We start from the raw sequence: 21,677 nt of genomic DNA on the forward strand, positions 1-21,677 counted from the left end.
TTTCAGGAATTTGAACAAGTAAAGGGAAGGAACAGAAAGTTTTTTTCTGTCAGTGAACACAGCTATAGTGAAAGTACTGAAGATGAACTGGTGGTAGTCAAGGGCTAACATTTTTTGAGTACTAACAACGTAACAGTTACTGGTATAAGAATTTTATATACAGTCACTTATTTAATTCTGACAAAAACACTATTAAGTATTATGATTATCCCCATTTTACAGAGAAAGAAACTGAGGTACAGAAAGGTGAAATAATAATTGTCCAAGGTCCCCTGGCCTCTAAGTGCTGGAGCCAGAAGTCAACCTAGATGGTTATCACTGTGTGGTTTGTGGATTCCTGGAGACAGTCTTGAGCCCCTTTTGGGGGTCTGGAAGATAAAGACCTTTTTCATCAACAATGTTAAAGACATTATTTTGCCTCTTTCACTGTGTTGACATTTATAATGATAGGCAAAACTACTGATACCTTAGTACTAATTATGACAGTGGTGCCAAATTATACTAAGCGGTCATTGTATTCTTCACAGCCAAGTGTTAACAGTAGAATAAATAAAATCAATATCACTTAAGAGGGGTGGTGATCGGGGTGCCTGGGTGGCTCAATGGTTGAGCATCTGCCTTTGGCTTAGTTCATGATCCCAGGGTCCAATGATTGAGCCCCGCATCAGGTTCCTCACAGGGAGCCTGCTTCTCCCTCTGCCTGTGTCTCTGCCTCTCTCTCTGTGTCTCTCATGAATAAGTAAATAAAATCTTTGAAGAAAAAATTTAAAAAAGAATGTCCTTGATCAAGCAGTAAAAATGTTATTAAATCTTAATGAAATACCATCTTTAAAAAAATCTGAGTGACTAAATGTAAGCAAGCCTACAGCATTTCTGCTGCATATGAAAATAGCAAGATGCCTATCTCAAAGAGAAGGAGAAGCATTTGTATGACTAAACTGTGAGCTAAACTGAGTTTTTCATGGTTACGTGAAAGAATGACTAAATCACAAACTATTCAGACTTGGGATTTAGCAGGTATTTTCTCAAAGATAAAGTATGCCTGTCACATCAAGGAATACAGCTGACAGGATTTATTGCCCAGGACCAAATTCAAGATTTCAAAAGAAAACTGAAATTTTGGAAAACCTGTATCTACCACCATGAACTTGACAGTTTCAAAGTATTTGAAGATTTTCCTATGAGATCAGTGGTGATATTAACAAATATAACTTTTTGATATTGTATAATGAAATGTGCAATACAAGGAATATTTGCATAGTTCAGTGATTCCATATTTTCCAAATGACCAAGATATAGGTAAAAATTCCATTTAATGTCAAAACAGAGTGATGAATTTTAATATAACAGTAAGAAATGTTCACTGACATGGCTTTAGATTCCATATGTAACTAACCTATAACAATTTAACACTTACTATGTTTTGGTATAGTAATATCAAAGAATATCCACAGATACCTGAAAATCTTATTAAAATACTTCTCTGTTTTCTCTCACATCTATGTGAGGTGAATTTCATCATATACATCATCCAAAATAATGTATCACAACAGACTGAATACTGAAACAGAGAAGAATCTAGCTGTCTTCAAGTTAAGGCAGACATTAAAGAGATTTGCAAAAATATATAATAATGCCATTCTTTTAACCAAACATTTTTGGTTTGAAAATATTTTTCATAAGAAGTAAGTTATTTACATTATCATGTAATGGGTTACTTTTGTTACTTTAAAATGAGTAAATACTTCTAAAATTCCACAGTTTTAATTTTGAATATGGAAAATATAACTATATATACATATATATTTTTTAAATCCATATATTTTTAAAAACTCTTTAGGGTCCCCAATAATTTTTTAAAGATTTATTTATTTTAGAGAAAGAGAGAGAGAGTGTGTGTGTGAGCAGAGAGGGGGTCAGAGGGGAAAGAATCTCAAGCAGATTTTCTGCTGAGAGCACCTACATAGGGCTCAGTCTGACGCAGGGTTCGATCTCATGACCCTGATGAGATCATGACCTGAGCTGAAATCAAGAGTCGGCTGCTCAACTGACTGAGTCACTCAGGTGCCCAGGAGTCTCCAATAATTTTTAAGAATGTAAAAAAGTTCTTGAAGCCAAAAAGTTTGAGAACCACTGCACTGTACCATACTAGTGGTAGGATGAAAAGAAGCAGGACCTCAGAGTGTAGAGTGAGTTACATTAATGTCAGAGCCTTAAAATTTCACAGACTCCTTCAAGGTGATCCCTTATAAGTGTTCCTGGATCTGAGACTATTTCCCAGCTTCAGTTACCATGAGATGAGGCCCAGCCCTACCCCTATAGCTCCTAGTATTAGAAATTTCATCAAATCCTATCCCTCTTAGCTAATAGGATCCCTATAATAAAGTCTATTTTACTGGTGCTACCTTAAACGGTTTCCTTAAAACCAAAGCCTGACCAACACCATATATACATGAATCTCTGTTTTATGTATGCTTCTCAACACGGAAAAATGGAATTATTTTGTTTCTATACCAAAATAACTCTACCTCTTGATCTTTTGGTTTGACATAATTTGATGGAAAAATTCCAGTTCTATCTCCAATACTTCCTGTCCACCACTCTCCATCTTTCTGGGTCACCAGTATTTCTTCACCTTCAGTGAAAGTCAAATCTCCAGGTTCTACACTTGAATATGAATAAAGTGCAATATACTCTGTAGGAAACAAAGCAAAAAGAAACTAATTTTGGTTATAAGATTATAGAAAGAAAAAATTATGTTAATCTCCAAATCTTGTGTAAATTAAATGTAAAAGACCTTATAATTTAAGGAAACCTAATGTAAAAACATATTAAAATAGACAAAAGCATGAAGCAATTAAAAAGATCTGATTTAACATAAAGCTTTATCATGGGGTTTCTTCTTTTTCCTCATTGTATCATCATCATCACCATCGTCTTATCACATCCAAAAACACAAATAGGAATCCCCTGGGTGGCGCAGCAGTTTGGCGCCTGCCTTTGGCCCAGGGCGCAATCCTGGAGACCTGGGATCGAATCCCACATCGGGCTCCCGGTGCATGGAGCCTGCTTCTCCCTCTGCCTGTGTCTCTGCCTCTCTCGCTCTCTCTCTGTGACTATCATAAATAAATAAAAATAAAAAAATATTCAAAAACACAAATAGATAGAAGCATCTCTATAGTCAAGATATTTTTTTTAATTTATTTTTTATTGGTGTTCAATTTACCAACATACAGAATAACCCCCAGTGCCCGTCACCCATTCACTCCCACCCCCCGCCCTCCTCCCCTTCTACCACCCCTAGTTCATTTCCCAGAGTTAGCAGTCTTTATGTTCTGTCTCCCTTTCTGATATTTCCCACACATTTCTTCTCCCTTCCCTTATATTCCCTTTCACTATTATTTATATTCCCCAAATGAATGAGAACATATAATGTTTGTCCTTCTCTGATTGACTTACTTCACTCAGCATAATACCCTCCAGTATAGTCAAGATATTAAAGTATTTTTTCAACTTCCTTATTCTCTCTCTCTGTGACTATCACAAATAAATAAAAATAAAAAAAATTCAAAAACACAGCATCTCTATAGTCAAGATATTAAAGTATTTTTTCAACTTCCTTATACAAAATATATTTTAATATGCTAAGTTCTTTTCTCTTTGATTCTTTAATATATACAGTTATGGAAATGCCCAGCATTCAGCTGACATCAGTACTAGTGGCCAAATTCTACCACAGTGATCTAGCTCTTAGCACAGTGCTTGGCACAGAGTAGATGCTCAATACATACTGACTTTTAAAAAAATGTATTGGCTTTGGTTTCCACCCCAGTTATTCTACTTAGAATAAACAGTCAATGATCTGGTTGTAAACTAATTCATTCTTTTCTAAATATTTTTATTTGTCAACATGGAATTTTATCTGTACATCATAACTAGAAATGACCAGGAACACCATCTACTACAACTTATTTACTGTTCATGTTCCCAGTATTACTCAATTTAGGTGATTTAACAAAACCAAAAATGCCCACAAGGTTTAGGTATGCTGCAATAAGCAAGGTCTTTCCCAAACACTCCTTGCTACCTTCCCAGGCTCACTTCACAGCACTCATTCCATAGTGAACCTATGGTTCCAGCCTTGCTGGTGATCTGAGCTCCCTAACATAGCCATGCTCTGGCTCATGACTTTCCCTCTGTCCACAAGAGCTTTCTCTTCCGTTGTCATTATGTGAAACTCTACTCCTAGCACTGCCATGTAAATTCATAGGTCCTACTCAAAATTAAGTTCTACTTATTCATTATAGAATTTCTTACAATGGTATGCCTATATTCTCCAGTCTATTGTGAGGACTTGGGAAATTTCATCCTTGTGTTTTTCAGGTTCTAGCATAGAATCCTTAATATAGTAGATACCGAATAAATCGTTTATTTTACCATTAAACTGATTTTCTTGAGCAGGAATATAAACAAAATAGACTTCTACTATTCAACTAATTTTACAATGGACAAATATAATTCCTTTATAAAGCTATGTAAGTGTTAAATACAAATGTCTGAAACTTAGGGTAGATAATTTTTCATTTTTTAATAAATTAAAATAAAAAATAAGTTATTAAACAATCCCCCTCAAATTTCTTTGTAATAACTATGATAAAGTGTACCTTGATTTCAAACCCTACTTAATGATTATTATCCTGAACATCTATAACCTAGATATCTAATAACAGGGAAACAGGGATCCCTGGGTGGCGCAGCGGTTTGGCGCCTGCCTTTGGCCCAGGGCGCGATCCTGGAGACCCGGGATCGAATCCCACGTCGGGCTCCCAGTGCATGGAGCCTGCTTCTCCCTCCTCCTGTGTCTCTGCCTGTCTCTCATCTCTCTCTGTGTGACTATCATAAATCAAATAAATAAATAAATAAATAAATAAATAAATAAATAAATCAATCAATCAATCTTGAAAAAAAAACACAACAACAACAACAAAAAAAACAGGGAAACAAAGCCTTCATGCTATCTTGCTACATTTTTAAATTTATGATCTTATTTATCAAGTCCATGCTGAATTTTTATAGCACTGATTTTCTAAAAGTGTTTTTTTCCCCTATATTCTCAGTATTCATATGAAATAGATAAGAGGCAGGTTCTCCTACTCACTTTAACAATGAAGACACAGAAATGGGGGCAAGGGGTAATAACTGTGGGAAGTCAGATAATTAGACAATAGCTAATTTGACACCCATTTAATTTACAAATTGCCAAAAACTCACCTTCTCCAACTGTATAGGCTGCAGAGGTAGGTTTCTTGTTTACAGCTGCATACAAGGTTTCTGGTCTGTCAAATAAATATACAAACAAATTTCAAAAAATAATAATGAAACAAAAAGAGATCAACAAGCAAAAACCAAGAAAGGTGATATAGTGGGTGTTTGTAGTACTTTCTTCTAGGGCTTTCTAAAGTTAATTCAAATATTGTCTCAGTACACAGGCTAAAATATTCTCATAGGGGGCGTGGCTTGGTATAGGGAGCAACAAGGACAGTATACGTTTTACTATCTGTTTAGAGCACACTACACATTTAAACATACAAAAATAAAAACTTTATTTTTCATAATTGGTAAAGCTTTAATTTCCAATTTAACCCGAAACTATTTTTTAAAAATCTGGAAGACTGTCATATTTAAGAACTAGACATCTGTAGGATGCATTCTCCAGGACCCTTAAGGAAATGATACAATACGGCAGTTCTCAGGGAAACAGAGTGGAACCTTACTACAGCTCATGGCACAGCTGAACAGACTGCCTTGTTTAGGGCACGAACTCTCCATTACTGCAGGTTTTCAAGTTACATGGCTCATCTGTTAGAAAAGATCAGTAATTGAACGAAAAGTTAGGGGGAAAAAGCATTTAAACTTACTGTCTTTGTGCTTAAGTTTTCTACTCCATAAAGTGCTATGGTGTTTAAGTAAGGTAATTCCTAGAAAGGGCCTGGCGCAGTGCCAATATGCACATGTCAGCTCTGAATTGTTATGATCACTTACTTCTAAGTCTAAAATTCCATGTCAGTCTGAAAAGTAAATTTCTGCATTTCAACTAAAAATTCAGAGTCTCAGCGTTGAAAGGGTTTTTAAAGATTACTCTTTTTATCTTATTAGAAAACTGCAGATGAAGGAGGTTGTTCCATATAGCCAGACAAAAAATAGAACTCAAGCCTCTTGATTTCTAATGACTTTTTTCATTCAATCAGATAACTTTTCTATTTAGATCGATTTCCATATAAAACGCCAGAAACAATTGCCCATTGCTACATTACAGTACTTACTTTTTTTTAAAAAAATTTATTTATTTATTTATGAGAGAGACAGAGAGAGAGAGGCAGAGACATAGGCAGAGGGAGAAGCAGGCTCCCTGGAGGGAGCCCGACAGGGGACTCAATCCCAGTATCCTGGGATCATGCCCTGAGCCGAAGGCAGACACGCAACCAACTGAGCCACTCACTCTGAGCCACTGAGGCGTCCCTAGACTCCCCATTTCTTAAACATCTTAAAGATCTCAGGCACCTTTAAACTGTTTGATGATTTCACTCCTCTATGGACTGAGAAATAAATGCCAGAGACCTTGTCTAATTTTTACTTGTTCACTTAAAAACGGATTCAACTGACAGTTCATGACTCCTCTCTGTATTCACTGAACCAACATGATGGAGAGGCTATTATGCAATGAAATTACACTGGGCAGGGAAAAACTGAAAAGCAACAAGAAGACGACATGGATCGCACCCTTCTGGAGCTTACGATCTCATAAGGGACAGGGGTAAGAAAATGGATAACTACAATCCAGTCTGTTATGAGCAACAAGAGAGGTTTGATCACAAGGTATTCTGGAGGCCCAGAAACAGCACACCCTACACTTTGACAAAGACAGAGCTTCTCGGTGAACATTTAAATACCGACAATGCACAGTAAACAAGGGAGAAATGTTCCAAAGGAATGAAATGTAACTCCTCTAACTGACTTGATGACACAAAGAAAACAACAGATGTAAAATTTTAAGCACTTTGAAAACTTTAGCAATCTGAAATAACTAGAATAAAAGATACTCTAAAACTGATATAAATATCTGAAGCATGCTTTTTTCACTCTAGGAATTACCCTTCTGATAGTCAAACTCAAGCATAATTGTTTTATTTTACGGTACAGCCAGTAGTTCCATGGCTGCTGACTCATTACTGAAAACACCAACATCCACATCTCATGTAAATACAAAATGCTTACTCTTCCCGCTTGACTTCACTCCCAGGGATGATTTTGACATAAGATTTTGGAAACCATCCTCTTCCTCCATGTACCTCCCCAAACCACCAATTTTCTTGTTGCTCCAAGACAGTAATAATATCATGTTTTGAAAAGTTCAAGTGGTTATCTTTCTTTGCAGTCCAAGAACAAAGGGCCTGTGCCTTTAGGTTTTCTACAACTTGTCCCTGTGAATACAAAACCACAAAATTAAAAAAGAAAAAAAAAAAGGTAATTTCTGTTTCCTAATACATAACTTACTGTTTAAACAGGGACCAATTTGGCGTGGTGGTGACTTAACCTTCACCTATTAATGAATTTAAAATTATATATGACAGACAACATTTGAGTAGCTTTGTGTTAAAAGTTAAAGACTGAACACCTACCATTCAAAGCAACAGCTTGGTATTAAGCATCACTGGGATGGAAGATATACTGGGCACTCAAGAAATGTATTCATAAATCCATCAGGCAGACATCGTAAACAAGTGGAAAGAGACCCTTCCTTTCCCCCAGTTACCAATGGCTCTTTGCTGTGGTCACTTGAGCTTACCCCACCAGGAGTAGAGATGCGGCTGTGTTGTCTCCCACCACTTTTCTGCTTTGTGTCCCTGATCTTCCTCCTCCTATTCTTACTCATTTTTCTTTCTTTGCCTCCTCTCTGAGGAAGGAGTGTTTTGTTGATAAGGCTAATCTCTCTACCCATGCTCTGAATCTTCTATTATGCCCTCTATTTTCTAAAAATATTTTGTAACATCGTGAAGTGCTTCTCTATAATAGTCAATCTCTCCACCTCTCTACTTCTACTTCTAAATTCCTTAAAGATACAATAGTGTTAAATTCAATCCATTTTAATCGAGGTTCTGCACTCACCACACTACTGAACCTCTCCTTGACAAGGTCATTGATAACATCAAAGCCTAAAAAGCTTCTTCCAAAGTCTTATTTTCTCTGATATCTGAACAGTGCTGACATCACTTAGCACCCCTGCCATTCCGAAAGCTCACTTTCTCTGGTGATTGACAGGTCTTCTCTTTGGTCCAGGCCCTTTCCTCTCCTGTTTCACATGATTTCCCTAAATTATCTTATTTATATCTATGCCTTTTCAAATATGTATCTTTTTAAAAAAATATTTTATTTATTTATTCATAAGAGACAGAGAGAGAGAGAGAGGCAGAGACACAGGCAGAGGGAGAAGCAGGCCTCATGCAGGGAGCCTGATGTGGGACTCGATCCCAGGACTCCAGGATCATCCCCTGGGCCGAAGGCAGGCACTAAACCACTGAGCCACCCAGGGATCCCCCTCAAATATATATCTTAATTTTAACTTTATCTCCTGAGCTCCAGACATGTAAGTCAGACTGCTCACTGGGCCTTTTCACCAGGTTGTCTTTAAAACAGTGAAGTTGCACATGTGAGATATATCATTTTTAGAATCCACGAATCCCCTCTTCTTGCAATGCCCACCCAAGACAATGCTACTCGTTACTTGAGCTAAAGACCCTGGAAATGTATGGAAGGAAAATCCATTTCCTCTTCTATACATTTTCTTTATTGTGGCACTGTTTCACATCATCCTCTCTTGTTATTTAGTACTGGCACATCCTTCCTTACTTGATCTCCCTCCTTTGCTTCCTTCCACTAATCTGGCCCTTCTACTACTGCTGGAGTTAGGTTTCTAAAATATACACCTCTTAGAAACTTTCAGGGGTTGCCCACTGCCAGGTTGCTGGGCACTATATGAAACACTTCACAAATAAACTTCAACCTCTAAATTCATTTCTTGACCCTTTCTCCATGAATCCTGTACTCTAGCCATACTATAAACAATTCTCATCCTATAAACTCCTTATGTTAACATGTCCCACTGATCCTCCCCAAATTATTTTTTCACTTTCCTTCTCTGCTACAATCTTGCTTATCTTCAAAGGTCCTGCTCAAATACTTGGCCTTTTGTGAACTCTGCTCCAATTCCCACAGACTGAATGAGATCTCTCTCTCGGCTCTATATATCTCAAGACTTTGTAGAATCTGTTACAATACTTCTTACACTTTACCACTGTTTCTTTTTTTTTTTTTTTAAATGATTTTATTTATTCATTTGAGAGCGAGAATACAAGCGGCTGGGGGAGGGGAGGGGCAGGAGGAGAGAGAGAAGTAGGCTCCCCACTGACCAGGGAGCCAGATGAAGGGCTCGATCCCAGGCCCCTGAGATCATGACCTGAGCCAAAGGCACTTGCTTAAACAATTGAGCCACCCAGGCACCCTACAATTATTTATTTCTGTGTCTGTCTCATTAGATTACGACTTCTTAATGGCAGGGATTTTTTTTTTCCAATAAATTTCTAGCACATATTGAAATTCCTGGAACATAGAATCAGGTAATTAACATGATTTTGAGTGAAGGTGAAAATCTCTGGACTCTTTTCTAATAAAGTCTGTGATTTCTTTTCAATAATGTTAATGTAACAATGTCTGAAATGGTTACATCTAAATCAGAAGCTAAATATATATATATATATATAACAGAGTTCCCACACAAATGACTCTTTTAGGAACAAAAAACAAAAAACTCCCAAGTCCAAATATCTTCTTACAATAACTACAAATTAATAATAACACAACCAGATTTGTAAAGATGATATTTTGAGCTTAGAAACCTTAGCTTATAGCAACTGGATGCTATGAAAATGAATTGTTGAGAAATTTCTAGTAATTATTTATTTATACATCACACATAAATAAGAACAGAAACCAAATGCTACAAACTCTGGTAAAATGAGTAAAATGATGCCTTTGTATAAAATCTTCATTCTATTTTATGTCAACACGAGCAATGTCCAAGAATAAAACACACAAGGACATCTGGGTAGCTCAGTCAGTTGAGTGTGTAACTCTTGATTTTGGCTCAAGTCATGATTTCAGGGTTGTGAGATTGAGCCTCAAGTCAAACTCTGTGCTTAGCATGGAGTCTGCTTGAGTTTTTTTCCCCTTTGCCCCTTCCCCTGCTTGTGCTCTCTCTCTAAAATAAATAAATAAATCTTAAAAAAAAAAAGAAAGAATAAAGCAAAAATTAAAGATACACACCTGTCCATGAATCGGTGATATAGATCCAGGGGACACAGTACGAGTAAAAGCTGATTTTTTCTGCCATGATGTATTAACAGTTAGGTTTGTAAAAGATACATTTTGATAATCAGTCACTGATGCTGGTTGATTTGAAGAAAGTGATCTGTAAACACAACATTTTCGCATAATTATACTTAATCATTTAAAATCTAATGAAGTACTACAAATTTTCTATTTGTATAAAATTTACTTTTTGTTTAAACACAACTGTGGAAATAAGAATTCATAAACATCTACATTTTTATTTATTAAATTTCAGTATGAAATTTGGAACAAAAGGTACTCTTGAAGAGCCCAGCATAGATTATAATATGATTAAGTAGCAGGCTGATAGGAATACCTATTAGGTATTTATACATTTGCAAAGCTATGTAAAACTCACTGTTAGCTGAATACTTACTCAGAAGAAGTTGAGGTAGCAGATACAGATACTGTAGGGGGAAGTAAGGCCTTCTTAGGAGACACAGATTTTTCACCTGACAGCATTTTTTCTACATAGTTGCAAGGAAACCAGCCAAAATTTCCTTGAAAACTACCATAAAGCCAACCAGGTTCTCCTATGGTTTTTTCATCAACCTACAGAAACAAAAAGAAGGGTTAATATTGGTTATAATGCCACAAGTTTACAAAGGAAGGAAATGTAGACTACGATATAGTGGCCTCATTTTCAGAATTAAGCCCATGTAACTAAAAAACTAATGCATTTTCTATAAATTAATAGATCACTATCTCTAATGATTGACAAGTGCTTTTTTAAAATTTAATTTTTAATGTTATCCAAGTTAAATACATAGTTTACAAAAAAAAAGCAGCATTCTACATAGCTTATGATGGAAGACCCCATCACTCATTATGCCCTGATTTCCAGTCCTCATAGTAACTTGCCATTCTTAGTTGTTTTTCTGTATTATCTTCTCTATTTCTAAATAATGTATTTATGCTACTATTTTAAAAATTATTTTATTTATTTGACAGAGAGAGAGCAGGAGAGCACAAAGCAGGGGAAGTGGTAAGGGGAAAGAGAGAGAAGCAGGCTCTCTGCTCAGTACCCTGAACTCAATCTCAGACCGGGGCTCGATCTCAGAACCCTGGGACCACGACCCAAGCTAAAGGCAGATGCTTAACCGACTGAGCCACCCAGGCACCCCTACACTACTATTTCTTGAATGTTTCAATTTTAGACATTATCTATTGGCTTTTAGTTATGAAAAATCAACATTCTTAACTCTCTTGTACTGCATCTTCTTATTCTATCAATACTGCTATCTCAAATTTTTGGTTAAATTATATTCAATGTTTACATTTTTATGACTATGTAAATAAATTCTCACATCTGAATCATGCACTGTTCTAATAATTACACTTCCTTTCTTACAAACTTGTTATTTTCCTACAGTTAATCATTAATTTTTGTTTTGCTTAGTTTTTTTCTGTTCCTATCACAGAATCTTCTTGAACTAAGATCTGAACCAGAAAACTTCCTCTAAATACTATTTTTCAACTGGTAACACACATAGGTGATTTATAGTCTCATTTATTTTCCCTTTTATTGCTGAGTAATATTACATTGTATAGATATACCACAATTTGTTTATACACTTACCTAGTAATGGGTATTTGAGTTGTTTCCAGTTTTTGGCTATTACAAATAAAACTATGAACATTTGTCTTATATTTTGATCTTTTATCCTGCAACCCTGCTAAACTCACTTATTAGTACTATCAGAGCTAGCATAAGTAATAACTATAAAATAGTGTTCTGAAATAGAACAAAAGGAATCACTGCTAAAATATTATCCTGTATATCTAGTTTAAGACTAGTTTATTTTTTAAATTTATTTTATTTTTTTAAGATTTTATTTATTTATTCATGACAGAGAGAGAGAGAGAGAGAGGCAGAGACACAGGTAGAGGGAGAAGCAGGCTCCATGCAGGGAGCCCAACGTGGGACTCGATTCGGGTCTCCAGAATCAGACCCCAGGCTGAAGGCGGCGCTAAACTGCTGGGCCACCGGGGCTGCCCAAGACAAGTTTAAATTAGACAAGCCAGAGCACTAAAAATGAAGAGAGGAACACAAAAGACCCCAAGGAATTATGCAACATAAAGTAAGCATGCACAGAAATATACCTGATTTAAACGTTGGTCTCAAGGCAAGGATCATTGACAGGTATGAATACTGGCATTCAAACACTAAATTCCTCCTTTTCCCACAAACTTTTTTTTTTTTTAAGATTTTATTTATTTATTCATGAGAGACACACACACAGAGAGAGGCAGAGACACAGGCAGAGGGAGGAGCAGGCTCCATGCAAGGAGCCCGATGTGGGACTCGATCCCGCATCTCCAGGATCACACCCTGGGCCAAAGGCAGGCGCCAAATCGCTGAGCCACCCAGGGATCCCTCCTACAAACTTTTAAAAGCCTACTTTCTTTAACACTTTTTCTTAATATTTTTTACCTTTCTAAGAAGAAAAGGCCCATTCATTTAATCTTTAGAATTTGACCAAGTTTGCTTTTTGAGGAGTCAATTTTAACCAACTGCACATCTGTTATTTATAGCCCTAATTAAATTTTACTTGTCAATCTACGTAGACTTAAACTAGAAAATTTACCTAAGTTCTCACAGGTTTATGTAAACTATTACTTCAAAAATACCATTAACACATATGAACGCTAGAAAAACAGGTTGTCATGGAAAATATTACCAGGGCTCGGTGGGATATCTAATCTTTTTTCACTTTCAATCAAATCTCTTCTGCTTCCTTCATCCATTAAACTGATCAGACCTTGCCTCCTATCTTACCAAGAATAAGGAAATAAATATCCAGCTAACATAATGTTCCTGTTGTCACTGCCACTAGACTGGCTTGATGACATGGGGGTGGTCTGCTGGTAGCTTTCCACTACCATCCTTCCTCTACTGTATTAGAATATATTTCTCATCAGACTATCAGCTCATTATGTGCAGAGACTGTGTCTTATTTACTATATTCCTAGCCTAGCATAGTCCTCAAAAAATATTTGTTGACAGAATAAATAAAAGATATAACCAAAAATATAAGTAGGCTTTTGATCAAATGTGCCCAGAGATAGGTTGCATCTCCTCATTCTTGAACACAACTTCATCATACCAACAGGTGGAGGAGGAACAGGAGGGCCACCAGACTGTGGTACTGTCAGGGGTAGCGATGGTAACAGAAGGAATGTGTAGCTGGGGACCATCTTGAGTGTTTGAACAGATGTTTCTGGTAAATCCTATGCCAAGTATCACTAAATATCTGCTTTGTAACTGGTAAAATACACCAAACTGGTGACCGTGCAGGGAAAAAAGAAAGCAGGCACTGGCTAGGTATTCTAGGTAATATTATCTTAATTCACTAAGAAGAAAACCGAAGGAGAGACTACAACTCAAGTTAGTATGTTTCTAAAGCCTGTATTCTTTCCATTATATCACAATAGTTACATCAAATGCTATTCTCTGCATCTTCTCTTATTCATCCATTTTAATGTGGTTTGTTACTATATAATAAAGACCTTTTGTTGCAAAGAACAAAGGCTTGCATCTAGTTAGAGCTATAGAATCTACCTCCTTTGATTTTTTAATGGTTGCCAGAAAATGATCAGTTTCCTCAAATTTCATCCGTAATTTATTAAAATAACAAAATCAGCATCACCTCTTATGATGTGATGCAACAGCATGATGTAAAGAACATGGGATTTGGAAATCAAAGGCATGTACTTGCAACCCACTCTGGCACTGTCCTGCTATTACATTTTCTGTAAGTCTAAGCTTCCTTACCTAGAATACGGCAGTAATAATATGCTACTCTGCAGAATGTCATCAGGGCCAAATCAGATAAAGTTCAAGATAGGCTTTTATTTTTTATTTTTTAAAGATTTTATTTATTTATTCATGAAAGACACAGAGAGAAAGGGACACAGGCAGAGGGAGAAGCAGGCTCCATGCAGGGAGCCTGATGCAGGATTCGATCCAAGGACTCCAGGATCACACCCTGGGCTAAACGCAGGTACTAAACCACTGAGCCACCCAGGGATCCCCAAGATATGCTTTTTAAATGGTAAATCGCTATATAAAATGATAGTCATTATTATTAAAGAAAGTAATATATTACATTGTATTAAGCTTACTCATGAACAATAAAAACTATTTCTTACCTGTATTATATCCCCGGAATTAAAACTCATCTCATCATGGCTCCTGGCTTCAAAGCGATACAGTGCTTTATAATTCACCAAAGCACTAGCTGGCTCACCTAAAGAGAAGATAATTGTCATTATTTGCTACTTTCATGTACACACACATCTTTGTGATGACTCAATATAAAGAGCTCATAAAATCAAAAGGAAAAAACTGAAAAACAGTAAAATGAAAATGCATTTGATATAGGCTTGTTAGGATTTAAATATCTTGTATAGTCAAAGAATCAATATAAAAGCAAACAAGGACGTTCAATTTCAGTAAAGTAGGAGGCAATGAAACAAAGACATGACTTGCAGGGTGTGCTACGCTCAGGGACGCCGGGGAAGGTGGAGGAGTGGTGGCAGACTAAGCCATGCAAGGCGGCCAAGCAGCAAGGTTTGTTCTGTGGCGCTCAGAATGTACCAGGGAAGAGACAGAGAGAAAGTTTGCAAATGAGGTTAGCAGTGAACAGGGTTCAGTGAAGAGCAAGCTGTAGGTTTACCAGGACGGTTCTAAAAGAAAAACAGAAGAGCTCACAGATACACTAGCCTTAATAAGATTATAAATATTTTATTTTATATGCAGAATAAATGCTTTAGCTTACAGAAATTTCAACACATGTATCATTAATAAGGATTCAAATATCTGTGTATCCAAAACAGATACAGCAATATGTAAAGTATCTCAGGAATGGACTCTAAGGTATATCATAAAGCATATGAGAAAATTTTAATATGCAAAGATTTAAAATTTTACTGCTTTTTCATGAAAACAAACAGTTTAGTTAACACTGGTTGAATAAACTATTTACAAATGTTTACTTCACTTATGAAAACCATGTCAGGGTCTGTTCATAGCTAGTCAGTGATTATGATCTTCTTTTCTACATGTTGTTTTAAGACTTCTACCCTCAGTCTGTTTTAATAAAGCCTATGCATTTCTCCAAGTTTAATTTAGAAAAAGTTTTCTGACTCAAAGGTTAACATTTGCTTAAATTTTTTTTCCTCTCATCATAACCTTTTTTGTTATTGCTTTCATTGTTCTGTCTCAGAAAAATAAAATCTATCATTTTTATCCTTATCCTTACATTGTTTCTCCTCCACTTTCCGCTCCTCTTCTTGAACTTTCTCTTGTGCTTTTTCTTCCTGGAGTCGCTTTTGTTTTTCTTCTTCTTCCTTTCTAAGACTTTCCCTCCATAAGTTTTCTTTTCCTTGCTTTGCTTTCCTTTACATAAAAAAAAGAGTTTGTATAATGTCCTAAAATTTTTGTTAAGCAAAATATCAGATCTTCTTCCTCACAAACTATAGAAACATTACATATTTCTTATGTACTTATATATAATCTTATATATTTACATACTTATTATATAGCAAAGACATATTAGTAGGGGATGTGGAAAAACAGTGGGGATCATGGATGAAGGGGAAAAACAACTACTTGAGGTCACCCTTGGACATACAGATGAGCTGAGGAGTAGGACCAACAATTTCCCAAACCCTCAAATTCCCTCCTGTCAGCCAACCTCCTAATTCCAAGAAGGGAAACTAAACTATTCAGAAAACATATCTAAAAAGTGTGTCTAAATGCTCTTCCTTTCTCCCCAGATTTTTCGTAAGGACTATATTCCAGCTCTTATTTCTACTCTTCTAGCTAAACCCTGTTTTCAAGATGTGGTCATTGCTGTGGAAATAGGAAATGCTTCTGGGCAGATTACCTACTCTCTACATTGTCCCTTGGAAGTCTTTTCCATTATTAGGTCCATGCCTGCATATGTGTTTGTGATGTGATATAACTGCAGCTTGGTTTTTAGCTGGGCAAGATGGTCTCTGGTCAGACTTAGCTATTACAGTATTAAAACTAATGTTCACCATAGTTTTCTTTCTGGCATGTATTTTTATGGTCTTACTTGGAAGCGGAGCTGTCATCACTAAATTTAGCACCTTCTCCAAGCCTCTGCTCACACTATCAGGGACAGCAGAGCTTGTGGCTGAATACAGCCTGAGAGTTGTGGTTATTTATGCCCCACCAAGGAGGACATCTTGGCTTAAATCCATTTCTCAATTCCTATAATTCCTGGAGAAATTTGGAAATTCTATAATCCCCAAAACTGCAGACCCAGTTACTCAGCAACCTTTTCTTCCTCATTCCTGGACTGTCTTAGACTTCATACTCCTGGTTCATTACCCTATGACTAGCTTCCTCTTGACACTCTGCAAATCCTCCCATACCCTTTCTCACTCCAAAGAGTGCTTCCCCTAGCACTTTGTAACTGACATTTGGCTCTCCTTTGAGGGTCATACTTCTCTGCAGATCTTTCTTAATCTCCACTTCCCAGTTAGTTCCTCGGCAGCCTTTTCTGATATTCTTCCACACTTAAAATGACCTAATCTAGCTTTTATTTGAATTCCCATAGATTATAAACAACACTATCAAAGTATTTACGTGTTTACTAGGATAAAGAAAGGCTAGAGAGTTAAGAGAATATAAAATTAAATTTTGGTAAACTGTCTTATGTAGGAGTTAGTAGATGAGAAACTGGGCCAGAAACAGAATGTACCTCAGAAGCTGGACAAAGGGCAAAGAGGCCATATCTCCAGGGTAAAAATCTGACTATAACCCAATAGCACGGGACAAGGAGGGAACCTTCCTAGGCAAATAGCTAGGAAATCAAGTTATATTTCTAAGACTCAGCTTTGGACTGATCTTACATGTGTTTCTGCTCAGATTTCTTCCCTCTTCTATAGCAGGATAACATGTGAGGAAGATGAATGAAATGAAAATATGTATTACTCATCTGGGTTGCTGGGCTAAAAAAATTATGAGCAGTGATGAAGAGATATCAAGATACTTGCAATGTGTCATGAGAAAATTCTGAACACAGTGACTACCTACATAGTCACTTCACAGTTTCCTTGTGCAATGTTCAGTGGCACTGTTAAGGGGCAGGTAAAAGTCTTCTTAATTTGAAGTCTTCACTGTTTCTGCTTCTATATTATTCTAGTGTCTCTTGTCAGAGCCCACAAAAGTAGGGGCCTTGGAGTAAAGAGTACTACAGCAATCTGTTTAGTTGTCTCCATCTCCTACTGGAATGACAAGAGCTCAAGGAACAAGAAGTAAAACCAGAGTCTCCCTACATCACAGTCAAACAGAGACCACTCAAAGTTTGCTGGGAGTGGTAACAGAGGTCTGCTATATGGTAATGTACAACACATCTTGCCTCCCTAGGAACTCTTAGTTCTTTCATGGGCATTACTTGTCTACTTGTCTCCAAGGTAAAGGAATGTTGGCTCCTTAGTATTTATTAAGTATACTGATTTCTGACACCAGAAAACTTGGGGGGGAATTGAGGAACATATCAGATATAGGACCTTACAACAGAAAAAAACAAAACAAAACATGCTAAGCCTCTAAATAAATGGTTCTATGCTTCAGATTCCATGACTGTCTTACTTCTCCTTGCTATAAATGGAGGCAATTGATAAGCTCAGTGGTACAAAGAGACTTGCATCAACATGGCATTACACATTCTACCTGTAAAGTATTTGGTTTTGTGATCTTTCAGTAAATTAATAGATTTATAATGGAGAGATGGAAAGGATGAGTGTAAGACATTTGTGCTCGGCTCATTAGCTACATTATTTTTATTTAATTCACAGTTACCTAAGAAGCATGCATCAATATTTCTACTTTGCAGATGGAGAAACTGGGGTTCAAAAGGTAAAATGACTTGACCAAGGTCATCCAAAGAGTAAGTGGTAGATCAAGAAATCTAATTCAGGGATCCCTGGGTGGTGCAGCAGTTTGGCGCCTGCCTTTGGCCCAGGGCATGATCCTGGAGACCCGGGATCGAATCCCACGTTGGGCTCCCGGTGCATGGAGCCTGCTTCTCCCTCTGCCTGTGTCTCTGCCTCTCTCTCTCTCTCTCTCTCTCTCTCTGTGTGACTATCATAAATAAATAAAATTAAAAAAAAAAATTCTAATCCAGTTCTGATGCCAAAGCCTCTATTTTTCACTAATGCAACATAAAATTGATTACTATAATCTCAGTCCCTAAAAGAAGAACTAAATTTCCCAAATTGAGAATCTAATTAGCATCAAAAATAATCCTTTCATTTCCATTAAATTCTCATAGTCAAACTAAAGATATGGGCAACAAAATCAGAATTCTAATAGTAATATAGTATAATAAATTTATCAACTGTATTACCTTATAGCCTCATCTTCAAGTTTCTTTTTCTGTATTAGCTCTGACCTTTTTCTTTCAATTTCCTTCAACTTGTCACGTTTGATCTTGTGAAGCTGTTCAAGGGCTAACTGCTGTGTATTGTAGCTTTCTCTCAGTTCCTAAGGAGAAAATAAGAATAAGTCAATATACCATTGATTTAAATATTGTCTTATATACTAATGTGGTATTTTCATTAAGAGACAAAAATCTGAAAGCAAGTTAAACTCAAGTAAAAAGAGTAAAAGTTTTATAATATGTAGATGATTTAAAAATCCTGAATAGAAGTATTTAAGTCCTGTAATCACTGAGGACAAATTCACTTCTAAGGAACAAAGATAAGCCAATTTCATAAGCCAAATCTTTGATTTGATACTTTATTTTTAATAAAAAAACCCCAATTACTAAAAATATGGGGAAACAGGGGTGCCTGGGTGGCTCAGTCAGTTGAGCATCTGACTCTTGGTTTCAGCTCAGGTCATGATCTCAAGGTAGTTCAATCAAGCCTTGTGCTGGGTTCCGTTCTCGGTGTGGAGTCTGCCTAAGATTCTTTCCTTCTCCCTCTGCCACTCCCTGTCACTAGCACACGCTTTCTAGAATAAATGAATAAATCTTTAAAAAAATATATGGGGAAACAATCTGATTATTTGAAGAGGAATTTTGATATTTTTTACATATGTAGTTTAACCAAGTACCTCTAACTTGTTCAATAAGATGCTGAACTAAACACAGAAGCAATTATTGAGTAATTTACTTAGAACTAAAAACAGAAAAGATAATATCTACCTAAAATCATGACTAGAGTAAGTCAAAATAATGAAAAGTATTGTAAACAGGAATTGAAATAAACATTTGCTTAAGAGCATCTAGTTCTATGCAGTGCCATAGAGATATGCAGGGGATCAAATCCTCTTCCTCTCAAGTTTGCAGTTTTTGCCTTCAAAGAGCTCAAAATATCAAAGTAAAGAAAAGTACTAAAATGTGGGATAGAGATAAGCACCTTAGCAGAAACCCGTGGTAATTTGTTTAGCATTTTCCTTCCATCTTCTAACAGCATCTTTCCCACAGCATCTGCCCCAACCCTAGTCTGTGCAGTTGTGAGGATCTGTCAGAGTCTACCCACACCCCCTCAGGCGTAGTCATTTAATCCAGGCCTAACAATCAATCATGGCACCCCCACCTCCCTCCAAGCTGGACCAGAATCCTTTCCTGGGATTCAGATAGACTGAAGACAGGAGAAAGAAGTCTTTCTTCCTCTAAAACTCATTAGACTGGGATAAGGTAACCCTGGAGCTGTCCCACTACCAAGTGAGGCCACCTGGGTAAAAATTAAATCAATGCAGGAAAGAGGGAAGCAAAGACTAGAGGCAGAGAGAGGAAGGCCTAGGGAACTGAATCTCCAATTGTATTCCTGTGCCTAGGAACTGCACCTGCCCAGTAGCATCTCTACTGACTCAGCAGTCCTGGTAAGCTCCAGTAACTACTCTCGTTAGCTTAACTATTTTGTTTTTGTTTGTTTTTAAAGATTTTATTTATTCATTCATGAGAGATGCAAAGAGAGAGAGAAGCAGGCTCCATGCAGGGAGCCTGAAGCAGGACTCAATCCTGGGTCTCCAGGATCACATCCTAGGCTGAAGGCGGTGCTAAACTGCTGAGCCACCTGGGCTGCCCAACTTAACTATTTTGAACTGAGTTTCTTTTACATGAAATCTACAGAATCCTAAACAAGAAAATATAAAAAGGCTGGAGTAAGGAAGAGAGAAAAAAATACCCCAAAACCAACCTACTCCCCCCCCCCCAAAAAAAACCCTAAAGCAATCAAGAGGTTTCATGGCAGAGGTGGAGCCTTCAACAGTACAGCTGACCCTCAGATAACTGGGTTTGAACTGTGTGTGTCTACCTAACACAGATTTTTAAAAATAAATACAGCATAGTACTGTAAATGTGTTTTCTCTTCCTTATGATTTTAATTTTTTCTCTAGCTTAATTTTAAGAATACAGTATAATATACATATAACATAAAATTTGTGTTTATCACTGTGTACGTTATAGGTTAGGTGTCTGGTCAATAGTAGGCTATTAGTAAATTTTTGGGAAGTCAAAAGTTGTACACCGATTTTCAACTATATTGGGCATTGGCTCCCCTAACCCATATTGTTCAAGGGTAGAATATGTATTTGGAAGAATGTTATGGTAAAAAATGTTTTTGGGTGTCTACCTGTACACAATAACAAAACTCTAAACCAAAAAATCCTCCAAAACAAAAAAAAACTCAATTTTTTTCAGAAATATCTTACAGGTGAACCCTTTTAACTTGATTGAAATGAGAGATATGATCTGAGTGCAATGTGGTGTAAGTCTGAAGACTATGTCCAAAATGTCTGAGATCAACACTTGCAGCTTAAGCCAATAATAATACAAATAATGCACTCAGAGCAAAGTTTCCACAAATCTCAGCTTCGTTAGTTCTCTTAGTTGTGTCTTTCTCTAAATTCTACTGAAAAGCAGAAGAATATAGTGGTTACAAACTATGGAGAAGCAGTTTGGCTTAGTGATAAGGACTCTGGGAACATAGGTCTGAATCTGGCTCTGTCAGGGGTAAGCTGAGTAACGTTAGGAAAGTTACTTTGCAGTTTCCTCATCTGTAAAATGTAGTTAATTATAGTACATGCCTCACAATGTTGTTGTGAGGATTAAATGGGTTAATATCCATAAAGTGCTTATTACAATTGTGAAGGGCACAAACCAAGTTCATAATAATTTTAGCTATTATTATTAGCTAAGGTCATAAAGGAAAAGAATTATAAGTTATCCTATTTTTTTTAAGTTATC

The 21,677-nt window shown here is 36.7% G+C and overlaps 1 protein-coding gene across 13 annotated transcripts in view; it reads right to left on the reverse strand.

Annotated features, from left to right (window-relative positions):
* The window catches only part of ITSN2 (intersectin 2), a 128,536-nt gene that overhangs the window by 43,840 nt on the left and 63,019 nt on the right, over positions 1–21,677 (reverse strand). For all 13 annotated transcript variants that reach the window (XM_049096063.1, XM_025454506.3, XM_025454504.3 and 10 more), the window contains 8 exons: positions 18,831–18,967; positions 15,711–15,847; positions 14,599–14,696; positions 10,823–10,998; positions 10,381–10,525; positions 7,276–7,481; positions 5,272–5,336; positions 2,529–2,695 (listed from right to left, as the gene is read on the reverse strand). In XM_049096063.1, coding sequence (XP_048952020.1) covers positions 2,529–2,695; positions 5,272–5,336; positions 7,276–7,481; positions 10,381–10,525; positions 10,823–10,998; positions 14,599–14,696; positions 15,711–15,847; positions 18,831–18,967 — 1,131 coding nt within the window. The remainder of the gene's footprint in view (positions 1–2,528; positions 2,696–5,271; positions 5,337–7,275; positions 7,482–10,380; positions 10,526–10,822; positions 10,999–14,598; positions 14,697–15,710; positions 15,848–18,830; positions 18,968–21,677) is intronic.

The sequence above is a fragment of the Canis lupus genome, chromosome 17 (genome assembly GCF_003254725.2).
Source record: "Canis lupus dingo isolate Sandy chromosome 17, ASM325472v2, whole genome shotgun sequence".
Taxonomy (NCBI): Eukaryota; Metazoa; Chordata; class Mammalia; order Carnivora; family Canidae; genus Canis; species Canis lupus.